The sequence below is a fragment of the Salmo salar genome, chromosome ssa04, assembly GCF_905237065.1.
Source record: "Salmo salar chromosome ssa04, Ssal_v3.1, whole genome shotgun sequence".
NCBI classification, from domain to species: domain Eukaryota; kingdom Metazoa; phylum Chordata; class Actinopteri; order Salmoniformes; family Salmonidae; genus Salmo; species Salmo salar.
In genome coordinates, this window is record NC_059445.1 from 89,661,467 (window position 1) to 89,675,123 (window position 13,657).

A 13,657-nucleotide genomic window follows, 5' to 3' on the forward strand; every position below is an offset into this window, starting at 1 on the left:
AAGAAATGTATGGAGTGGTTGAAAAACGAGTTTTAATGACTCCAACCTAAATGTATGTAAACTTCCAACTTCCACTGTACCTGATGTCAAAATCTTCCACTTTGACATTACTTAGTATGTTGTGTAGATCGTTGACAATTAAATGCATTTTAATCCCACTTGGCAACACAACAAAATGTGGAATAAATCAAAGGGTGTGAATACTTTATGAAGGCTCTGTATGTATGTTATAACTGGTCAATTCTATTACAACTGCTGAAGTGGAGGAATACTATGTTAATCTTTCATGCCTCACAATTTAGCAGCCTGCAAGTTAAACAACGCTTTGAGAAATTGTCCCACTTATAAAGAAGATTGTTTGTTGATATATATAGGCATAACTAACAAAGAAACATACTTATGGGAAGGGAAAGGCAGGTATACAGGGATGAAAGGCAAACTGAAGATTCTCTCTCCTGTGAAAGGGAAGGAGGGAGAGGAGAGGAGAGGAGGAAGGAGAGAGGGGAGGAGAGAGGGGAGGAGAGAGGGGAGGAGAGCACCAGCCACATTCCTCAGTACCACATAATGTATCTCTCTATCTCCAGTCGTCAAGGGCCACAGTGTCTACTGGGATACATCCTGGGAAACCAGCCAATCAGTGGCCAGCTAGGTTCAAGGGAGACAGGTAACACCCAGGAGAGGAAGTGGAGGGGTGGAGTCTGAGTCTCGTTCCCTGTTGTGTAGTCTATAACTCATCAAGTCAGTTCATTATGTACTACTGTTGTGTAGAGTCTATAGCCAGCTAGGTGTGTCTATATTGTGTGTGTGTGTGTAGTGTGTATGTAGTGTGTATGTAGTGTGTATGTATGTGTGTCTATAGTGTGTGTGTGTGTGTGTGTGTCTATAGTGTGTGTGTGTGTGTGTGTGTGTGTGTGTGTCTATAGTGTGTGTGTGTGTGTGTGTGTGTGTGTGTGTGTGTGTGTCTATAGTGTGTGTGTGTGTGTGTGTCTATAGTGTGTGTGTATGTAGTGTGTGTGTGTGTGTGTGTGTGTGTGTGTGTGTATGCGTGTCTATAGTGTGTGTGTATGTAGTGTGTGTGTGTGTGTGTATCTATAGTGTGTGTCTATAACCAGAGAACAGTATCCATGTCACTCAGGAGGTCTGAGCTCAGGGCTTCCTGGATGCTGGGCATTAGCTCCTCCCCATCGGTAGCCATGCACACCCCTGGGCCCGCCTCCAGGAATGCCATTGGCTGGCCTGCTCCAGAGTCACCTATCACAGCACATAATACAGTCATTAGGATGCTGTGGGTGTTGCCAGACAAGGTGTCAAAGCATTCAACAGGGATGCTGGTCCATGTTGACTCCAATGCTTCCCACAGTTGTGTCCAGTGGGCTGGATGTCCTTTGGGTGGTGGAACCAGCCTGGTACCTACTACCAAACCCCGTTCAAAGGCACTTAAATCTGTTGTCTTGCCCGTTCACCCTCTGATAGCCACACATACACAATCCATGTCTCAATCGTCTTAAGGCTTAAAAATCCTTCTTTAACCTGGCTCCTCCCCTTCATCTACACTGACTGAAGTGGATTTAACAAGTGACATCAATAAGGGATCATAGTTTTCACCTGGATTCACCTGGTCAGTCCATGTCATGGAAAGAGCAGGAGTTCTTAATGTTTTGTGCATTCAGTATATATTAATGTGGTGACTATGGTAACCTGTCAGTATATATTAATGTGGTGACTATGGTAACCTGTCAGTATATATTAATGTGGTGACTATGGTAACCTGTCAGTATATATTAATGTGGTGACTATGGTAACCTGTCAGTATATATTAATGTGGTGACTATGGTAACCTGTCAGCATATATTAATGTGGTGACTATGGTAACCTGTCAGTATATATTAATGTGTTGACTATGGTAACCTGTCAGTATATATTAATGTGGTGACTATGGTAACCTGTCAGTATATATTAATGTGGTGACTATGGTAACCTGTCAGTATATATTAATGTGGTGACTATGGTAACCTGTCAGTATATATTAATGTGGTGACTATGGTAACCTGTCAGTATATATTAATGTGGTGACTATGGTAACCTGTCAGTGTATATTAATGTTACTATGGTAACCTGTCAGTGTATATTAATGTGGTGACTATGGTAACCTGTCAGTATATATTAATGTGGTGACTATGGTAACCTGTCAGTATATATTAATGTGGTGACTATGGTAACCTGTCAGTGTATATTAATGTGGTGACTATGGTAACCTGTCAGTGTATATTAATGTGGTGACTATGGTAACCTGTCAGTATATATTAATGTGGTGACTATGGTGACCTGTCAGTATATATTAATGTGGTGACTATGGTAACCTGTCAGTATATATTAATGTGGTGACTATGGTAACCTGTCAGTATATATTAATGTGGTGACTATGGTAACCTGTCAGTATATATTAATGTGGTGACTATGGTAACCTGTCAGCATATATTAATGTGGTGACTATGGTAACCTGTCAGTATATATTAATGTGTTGACTATGGTAACCTGTCAGTATATATTAATGTGGTGACTATGGTAACCTGTCAGTATATATTAATGTGGTGACTATGGTAACCTGTCAGTATATATTAATGTGGTGACTATGGTAACCTGTCAGTATATATTAATGTGGTGACTATGGTAACCTGTCAGTATATATTAATGTGGTGACTATGGTAACCTGTCAGTGTATATTAATGTTACTATGGTAACCTGTCAGTGTATATTAATGTGGTGACTATGGTAACCTGTCAGTATATATTAATGTGGTGACTATGGTAACCTGTCAGTATATATTAATGTGGTGACTATGGTAACCTGTCAGTGTATATTAATGTTACTATGGTAACCTGTCAGTGTATATTAATGTGGTGACTATGGTAACCTGTCAGTATATATTAATGTGGTGACTATGGTAACCTGTCAGTATATATTAATGTGGTGACTATGGTAACCTGTCAGTATATATTAATGTGACTATGGTAATCTGTCAGTATATATTAATGTGGTGAGTATGGTAACCTGTCAGTATATATTAATGTGGTGACTATGGTAACCTGTCAGTATATATTAATGTGGTGACTATGGTAACCTGTCAGTATATATTAATGTGGTGACTATGGTAACCTGTCAGTATATATTAATGTGACTATGGTAACCTGTCAGTATATATTAATGTGGTGACTATGGTAACCTGTCAGTATATATTAATGTGGTGACTATGGTAACCTGTCAGTATATATTCATGTGGTGACTATGGTAACCTGTCAGTATATATTCATGTGGTGACTATGGTAACCTGTCAGTATATATTAATGTGGTGACTATGGTAACCTGTCAGTATACATTAATGTGACTATGGTAACCTGTCAGTATATATTAATGTGACTATGGTAACCTGTCAGTATATATGAATGTGGTGACTATGGTAACCTGTCAGTATATATTAATGTGGCGACTATGGTAACCTGTCAGTATATATTAATGTGGTGACTATGGTAAACTGTCAGTATATATTAATGTGGTGACTATGGTAACCTGTCAGTATATATTAATGTGACTGTGGTAACCTGTCAGTATATATTAATGTGACTGTGGTAACCTGGCAGTATATATGAATGTGGTGACTATGGTAACCTGTCAGTATATATTAATGTGGTGACTATGGTAACCTGTCAGTATATATTAATGTGGTGACTATGGTAACCTGTCAGTATATATTAATGTGGTGACTATGGTAACCTGTCAGTATATATTAATGTGACTGTGGTAACCTGTCAGTATATATGAATGTGGTGACTATAGTAACCTGTCAGTATATATTAATGTGACTATGGTAACCTGTCAGTATATATTAATGTGGTGACTATGGTAACCTGTCAGTATATATTAATGTGGTGACTATGGTAACCTGTCAGTATATATGAATGTGGTGACTATGGTAACCTGTCAGTATATATTAATGCGGTGACTATGGTAACATGTCAGTATATATTAATGTGGTGACTATGGTAACCTGTCAGTATATATTAATGTGGTGACTATGGTAACCTGTCAGTATATATTAATGTGGTGACTATGGTAACCTGTCAGTATATATTAATGTGGTGACTATGGTAACCTGTCAGTGTATATTAATGTTACTATGGTAACCTGTCAGTGTATATTAATGTGGTGACTATGGTAACCTGTCAGTATATATTAATGTGGTGACTATGGTAACCTGTCAGTATATATTAATGTGGTGACTATGGTAACCTGTCAGTGTATATTAATGTTACTATGGTAACCTGTCAGTGTATATTAATGTGGTGACTATGGTAACCTGTCAGTATATATTAATGTGGTGACTATGGTAACCTGTCAGTATATATTAATGTGGTGACTATGGTAACCTGTCAGTATATATTAATGTGACTATGGTAACCTGTCAGTATATATTAATGTGACTATGGTAATCTGTCAGTATATATTAATGTGGTGACTATGGTAACCTGTCAGTATATATTAATGTGGTGACTATGGTAACCTGTCAGTATATATTAATGTGGTGACTATGGTAACCTGTCAGTATATATTAATGTGACTATGGTAACCTGTCAGTATATATCAATGTGGTGACTATGGTAACCTGTCAGTATATATTAATGTGGTGACTATGGTAACCTGTCAGTATATATTAATGTGGTGACTATGGTAACCTGTCAGTATATATTAATGTGACTATGGTAACCTGTCAGTATATATTAATGTGGTGACTATGGTAACCTGTCAGTATATATTAATGTGGTGACTATGGTGACCTGTCAGTATATATTCATGTGGTGACTATGGTAACCTGTCAGTATATATTAATGTGGTGACTATGGTAACCTGTCAGTATATATTAATGTGACTATGGTAACCTGTCAGTATATATTAATGTGGTGACTATGGTAAACTGTCAGTATATATTAATGTGGTGACTATGGTAACCTGTCAGTATATATTAATGTGACTGTGGTAACCTGTCAGTATATATTAATGTGACTGTGGTAACCTGGCATTATATATGAATGTGGTGACTATGGTAACCTGTCAGTATATATTAATGTGGTGACTATGGTAACCTGTCAGTATATATTAATGTGGTGACTATGGTAACCTGTCAGTATATATTAATGTGGTGACTATGGTAACCTGTCAGTATATATTAATGTGACTGTGGTAACCTGTCAGTATATATGAATGTGGTGACTATAGTAACCTGTCAGTATATATTAATGTGACTATGGTAACCTGTCAGTATATATTAATGTGGTGACTATGGTAACCTGTCAGTATATATTAATGTGGTGACTATGGTAACCTGTCAGTATATATGAATGTGGTGACTATGGTAACCTGTCAGTATATATTAATGCGGTGACTATGGTAACATGTCAGTATATATTAATGTGGTGACTATGGTAACCTGTCAGTATATATTAATGTGGTGACTATGGTAACCTGTCAGTATATATTAATGTGGTGACTATGGTAACCTGTCAGTATATATTAATGTGGTGACTATGGTAACCTGTCAGTATATATTAATGTGGTGACTATGGTAACCTGTCAGTATATATTAATGTGGTGACTATGGTAACCTGTCAGTATATATTAATGTGGTGACTATGGTAACCTGTCAGTATATATTAATGTGGTGACTATGGTAACCTGTCAGTATATATTAATGTGGTGACTATGGTAACCTGTCAGTATATATTAATGTGGTGACTATGGTAACCTGTCAGCATATATTAATGTGGTGACTATGGTAACCTGTCAGTATATATTAATGTGTTGACTATGGTAACCTGTCAGTATATATTAATGTGGTGACTATGGTAACCTGTCAGTATATATTAATGTGGTGACTATGGTAACCTGTCAGTATATATTAATGTGGTGACTATGGTAACCTGTCAGTATATATTAATGTGGTGACTATGGTAACCTGTCAGTATATATTAATGTGGTGACTATGGTAACCTGTCAGTGTATATTAATGTTACTATGGTAACCTGTCAGTGTATATTAATGTGGTGACTATGGTAACCTGTCAGTATATATTAATGTGGTGACTATGGTAACCTGTCAGTATATATTAATGTGGTGACTATGGTAACCTGTCAGTGTATATTAATGTTACTATGGTAACCTGTCAGTGTATATTAATGTGGTGACTATGGTAACCTGTCAGTATATATTAATGTGGTGACTATGGTAACCTGTCAGTATATATTAATGTGGTGACTATGGTAACCTGTCAGTATATATTAATGTGGTGACTATGGTAACCTGTCAGTATATATTAATGTGACTATGGTAATCTGTCAGTATATATTAATGTGGTGACTATGGTAACCTGTCAGTATATATTAATGTGGTGACTATGGTAACCTGTCAGTATATATTAATGTGGTGACTATGGTAACCTGTCAGTATATATTAATGTGGTGACTATGGTAACCTGTCAGTATATATTAATGTGACTATGGTAACCTGTCAGTATATATTAATGTGGTGACTATGGTAACCTGTCAGTATATATTAATGTGGTGACTATGGTAACCTGTCAGTATATATTAATGTGGTGACTATGGTAACCTGTCAGTATATATTAATGTGGTGACTATGGTAACCTGTCAGTATATATTAATGTGGTGACTATGGTAACCTGTCAGTATATATTAATGTGGTGACTATGGTGACCTGTCAGTATATATTCATGTGGTGACTATGGTAACCTGTCAGTATATATTAATGTGGTGACTATGGTAACCTGTCAGTATATATTAATGTGACTATGGTAACCTGTCAGTATATATTAATGTGGTGACTATGGTAACCTGTCAGTATATATTAATGTGACTATGGTAACCTGTCAGTATATATTAATGTGGTGACTATGGTAACCTGTCAGTATATATTAATGTGGTGACTATGGTAACCTGTCAGTATATATTAATGTGGTGACTATGGTAACCTGTCAGTATATATTAATGTGGTGACTATGGTAACCTGTCAGTATATATTAATGTGGTGACTATGGTAACCTGTCAGTGTATATTAATGTTACTATGGTAACCTGTCAGTGTATATTAATGTGGTGACTATGGTAACCTGTCAGTATATATTAATGTGGTGACTATGGTAACCTGTCAGTATATATTAATGTGGTGACTATGGTAACCTGTCAGTATATATTAATGTGACTATGGTAATCTGTCAGTATATATTAATGTGGTGACTATGGTAACCTGTCAGTATATATTAATGTGGTGACTATGGTAACCTGTCAGTATATATTAATGTGGTGACTATGGTAACCTGTCAGTATATATTAATGTGACTATGGTAACCTGTCAGTATATATCAATGTGGTGACTATGGTAACCTGTCAGTATATATTAATGTGGTGACTATGGTAACCTGTCAGTATATATTAATGTGGTGACTATGGTAACCTGTCAGTATATATTAATGTGGTGACTATGGTAACCTGTCAGTATATATTAATGTGGTGACTATGGTAACCTGTCAGTATATATTAATGTAACTATGGTAACCTGTCAGTATATATTCATGTAACTATGGTAACCTGTCAGTATATATTAATGTGGTGACTATGGTAACCTGTCAGTATATAGTAATGTGGTGACTATGGTAACCTGTCAGTATATATTAATGTGGTGACTATGGTAACCTGTCAGTATATATTAATGTGACTATGGTAACATGTCAGTATATATTAATGTGGTGACTATGGTAACCTGTCAGTATATATTAATGTGGTGACTATGGTAACCTGTCAGTATATATTAATATGGTGACTATGGTAACCTCTCAGTATATATGAATGTGGTGACTATGGTAACCTGTCAGTATATATTAATGTGGTGACTATGGTAACCTGTCAGTGTATATTAATGTTACTATGGTAACCTGTCAGTGTATATTAATGTGGTGACTATGGTAACCTGTCAGTATATATTTATGTGGTGACTATGGTAACCTGTCAGTATATATTAATGTGGTGACTATGGTAACCTGTCAGTATATATTCATGTGACTATGGTAACCTGTCAGTATATATTAATGTGGTGACTATGGTAACCTGTCAGTATATATTAATGTGGTGACTATGGTAACCTGTCAGTATATATTAATGTGACTATGGTAACCTGTCAGTATATATTAATGTGGTGACTATGGTGACCTGTCAGTATATATTAATGTGGTGACTATGGTAACCTGTCAGTATATATTCATGTGGTGACTATGGTAACCTGTCAGTATATATTAATGTGGTGACTATGGTAACCTGTCAGTATACATTAATGTGACTATGGTAACCTGTCAGTATATATTAATGTGGTGACTATGGTAACCTGTCAGTATATATTAATGTGGTGACTATGGTAACCTGTCAGTATATATTAATGTGGTGACTATGGTAACCTGTCAGTATATGTTCATGTGGTGACTATGGTAAACTGTCAGTATATATTCATGTGACTATGGTAACCTGTCAGTATATATTAATGTGGTGACTATGGTGACCTGTCAGTATATATTAATGTGGTTACTATGGTAACCTGTCAGTATATATTAATGTGGTGACTATGGTAACCTGTCAGTATATATTCATGTGGTGACTATGGTAACCTGTCAGTATATATTAATGTGGTGACTATGGTAACCTGTCAGTATACATTAATGTGACTATGGTAACCTGTCAGTATATATTAATGTGACTATGGTAACCTGTCAGTATATATTAATGTGGTGACTATGGTAACCTGTCAGTATATATTAATGTGACTATGGTAACCTGTCAGTATATATTAATGTGGTGACTATGGTAACCTGTCAGTATATATTAATGTGGTGACTATGGTGACCTGTCAGTATATATGAATGTGGTGACTATGGTAACCTGTCAGTATATATTAATGTGGTGACTATGGTAACCTGTCAGTATATATTATTGTGGTGACTATGGTAACCTGTCAGTATATATTAATGTGGTGACTATGGTAACCTGTCAGTATATATTAATGTGGTGACTATGGTAACCTGTCAGTATATATTAATGTGGCGACTATGGTAACCTGTCAGTATATATTAATGTGGTGACTATGGTAACCTGTCAGTATATATTAATGTGACTATGGTAACCTGTCAGTATATATTCATGTGACTATGGTAACCTATCAGTATATATTAATGTGGTGACTATGGTAACCTGTCAGTATATATTAATGTGGCGACTATGGTAAACTGTCAGTATATATTAATGTGGTGACTATGGTAACCTGTCAGTATATATTAATGTGGTGACTATGGTAACCTGTCAGTGTATATTAATGTGACTATGGTAACCTGTCAGTATATATTAATGTGACTATGGTAACCTGTCAGTATATATTAATGTGACTGTGGTAACCTGTCAGTATATATTAATGTGACTGTGGTAACCTGTCAGTATATATGAATGTGGTGACTATGGTAACCTGTCAGTATATATTAATGTGGTGACTATGGTAACCTGTCAGTATATATTAATGTGGTGACTATGGTAACCTGTCAGTATATATTAATGTGGTGACTATGGTAACCTGTCAGTATATATTAATGTGACTGTGGTAACCTGTCAGTATATATGAATGTGGTGACTATAGTAACCTGTCAGTATATATTAATGTGACTATGGTAACATGTCAGTATATATTAACGTGGTGACTATGGTAACCTGTCAGTATATATTAATGTGACTATGGTAACCTGTCAGTATATATTAATGTGGTGACTATGCTAACCTGTCAGTATATATTAATGTGGTGACTATGGTAACCTGTCAGTATATATTAATGTGGTGAATATGGTAACCTGTCAGTGTATATTAATGTTACTATGGTAACCTGTCAGTATATATTCATGTGGTGACTATGGTAACCTGTCAGTATATATTCATGTGGTGACTATGGTAACCTGTCAGTATATATTCATGTGGTGACTATGGTAACCTGTCAGTATATATTAATGTGGTGACTATGGTAACCTGTCAGTATACATTAATGTGACTATGGTAACCTGTCAGTATATATTAATGTGACTATGGTAACCTGTCAGTATATATTAATGTGGTGACTATGGTAACCTGTCAGTATATATTAATGTGGTGACTATGGTAACCTGTCAGTATATATTAATGTGGTGACTATGGTAACCTGTCAGTATATATTAATGTGGTGACTATGGTAAACTGTCAGTATATATTAATGTGGTGACTATGGTAACCTGTCAGTATATATTAATGTGACTGTGGTAACCTGTCAGTATATATTAATGTGACTGTGGTAACCTGGCAGTATATATGAATGTGGTGACTATGGTAACCTGTCAGTATATATTAATGTGGTGACTATGGTAACCTGTCAGTATATATTCATGTGGTGACTATGGTAACCTGTCAGTATATATTAATGTGGTGACTATGGTAACCTGTCAGTATATGTTCATGTGGTGACTATGGTAAACTGTCAGTATATATTCATGTGACTATGGTAACCTGTCAGTATATATTAATGTGGTGACTATGGTGACCTGTCAGTATATATTAATGTGGTTACTATGGTAACCTGTCAGTATATATTAATGTGGTGACAATGGTAACCTGTCAGTATATATTCATGTGGTGACTATGGTAACCTGTCAGTATATATTAATGTGGTGACTATGGTAACCTGTCAGTATACATTAATGTGACTATGGTAACCTGTCAGTATATATTAATGTGACTATGGTAACCTGTCAGTATATATTAATGTGGTGACTATGGTAACCTGTCAGTATATATTAATGTGACTATGGTAACCTGTCAGTATATATTAATGTGGTGACTATGGTAACCTGTCAGTATATATTAATGTGGTGACTATGGTAACCTGTCAGTATATATTAATGTGGTGACTATGGTAACCTGTCAGTATATATTAATGTGACTATGGTAACCTGTCAGTATATATTAATGTGGTGACTATGGTAACCTGTCAGTATATATTAATGTGGTGACTATGGTGACCTGTCAGTATATATGAATGTGGTGACTATGGTAACCTGTCAGTATATATTAATGTGGTGACTATGGTAACCTGTCAGTATATATTAATGTGGTGACTATGGTAACCTGTCAGTATATATTAATGTGGTGACTATGGTAACCTGTCAGTATATATTAATGTGGTGACTATGGTAACCTGTCAGTATATATTAATGTGGCGACTATGGTAACCTGTCAGTATATATTAATGTGGTGACTATGGTAACCTGTCAGTATATATTAATGTGACTATGGTAACCTGTCAGTATATATTAATGTGACTATGGTAACCTATCAGTATATATTAATGTGGTGACTATGGTAACCTGTCAGTATATATTAATGTGGCGACTATGGTAAACTGTCAGTATATATTAATGTGACTATGGTAACATGTCAGTATATATTAACGTGGTGACTATGGTAACCTGTCAGTATATATTAATGTGACTATGGTAACCTGTCAGTATATATTAATGTGGTGACTATGGTAACCTGTCAGTATATATTAATGTGGTGACTATGGTAACCTGTCAGTATATATTAATGTGGTGACTATGGTAACCTGTCAGTATATATTAATGTGGTGACTATGGTAACCTGTCAGTATATATTAATGTGACTGTGGTAACCTGTCAGTATATATGAATGTGGTGACTATAGTAACCTGTCAGTATATATTAATGTGGTGACTATGGTAACCTGTCAGTATATATTAATGTGGTGACTATGGTAACCTGTCAGTATATATTAATGTGGTGACTATGGTAACCTGTCAGTATATATGAATGTGGTGACTATGGTAACCTGTCAGTATATATTAATGCGGTGACTATGGTAACCTGTCAGTATATATTAATGTGGTGACTATGGTAACCTGTCAGTATATATTAATGTGGTGACTATGGTAACCTGTCAGTATATATTAATGTGGTGACTATGGTAACCTGTCAGTATATATTAATGTGGTGACTATGGTAACCTGTCAGTATATATTAATGTGGTGACTATGGTAACCTGTCAGTATATATTAATGTGGTGACTATGGTAACCTGTCAGTATATATTAATGTGGTGACTATGGTAACCTGTCAGTATATATTAATGTGGTGACTATGGTAACCTGTCAGTATATATTAATGTGGTGACTATGGTAACCTGTCAGTATATATTAATGTGGTGACTATGGTAACCTGTCAGTATATATTAATGTGGTGACTATGGTAACCTGTCAGTATATATTAATGTGGTGACTATGGTAACCTGTCAGTATATATTAATGTGGTGACTATGGTAACCTGTCAGTATATATTAATGTGGTGACTATGGTAACCTGTCAGTATATATTAATGTGGTGACTATGGTAACCTGTCAGTGTATATTAATGTGGTGACTATGGTAACCTGTCAGTATATATTAATGTGGTGACTATGGTAACCTGTCAGTATATATTAATGTGGTGACTATGGTAACCTGTCAGTATATATTAATGTGGTGACTATGGTAACCTGTCAGTATATATTAATGTGGTGACTATGGTAACCTGTCAGTATATATTAATGTGGTGACTATGGTAACCTGTCAGTATATATTAATGTGGTGACTATGGTAACCTGTCAGTATATATTAATGTGGTGACTATGGTAACCTGTCAGTATATATTAATGTGGTGACTATGGTAACCTGTCAGTATATATTAATGTGGTGACTATGGTAACCTGTCAGTATATATTAATGTGGTGACTATGGTAACCTGTCAGTATATATTAATGTGGTGACTATGGTAACCTGTCAGTATATATTAATGTGGTGACTATGGTAACCTGTCAGTATATATTAATGTGGTGACTATGGTAACCTGTCAGTATATATTAATGTGGTGACTATGGTAACCTGTCAGTATATATTAATGTGGTGACTATGGTAACCTGTCAGTATATATTAATGTGGTGACTATGGTAACCTGTCAGTATATATTAATGTGGTGACTATGGTAACCTGTCAGTATATATTAATGTGGTGACTATGGTAACCTGTCAGTATATATTAATGTGGTGACTATGGTAACCTGTCAGTATATATTAATGTGGTGACTATGGTAACCTGTCAGTATATATTAATGTGGTGACTATGGTAACCTGTCAGTATATATTAATGTGGTGACTATGGTAACCTGTCAGTATATATTAATGTGGTGACTATGGTAACCTGTCAGTATATATTAATGTGGTGACTATGGTAACCTGTCAGTATATATTAATGTGGTGACTATGGTAACCTGTCAGTATATATTAATGTGGTGACTATGGTAACCTGTCAGTATATATTAATGTGGTGACTATGGTAACCTGTCAGTATATATTAATGTGGTGACTATGGTAACCTGTCAGTATATATTAATGTGACTATGGTAACCTGTCAGTATATATTAATGTGGTGACTATGGTAACCTGTCAGTGTATATTAATGTGGTGACTATGGTAACCTGTCAGTGTATATT

At 35.5% G+C, this 13,657-nt stretch overlaps 1 protein-coding gene across 1 annotated transcript in view; it reads right to left on the bottom strand.

Moving 5' to 3' along the window:
- Nucleotides 1-984: 984 nt before the first annotated feature.
- The window catches only part of LOC106604063 (transcriptional coactivator YAP1), an 87,380-nt gene continuing 74,707 nt past the window's right edge, over nt 985-13,657 (bottom strand). Inside the window, exon 8 of the mRNA XM_045717505.1 lies at nt 985-1,251. Coding sequence (XP_045573461.1) covers nt 1,103-1,251 — 149 coding nt within the window. The 3' untranslated portion in view covers nt 985-1,102. The remainder of the gene's footprint in view (nt 1,252-13,657) is intronic.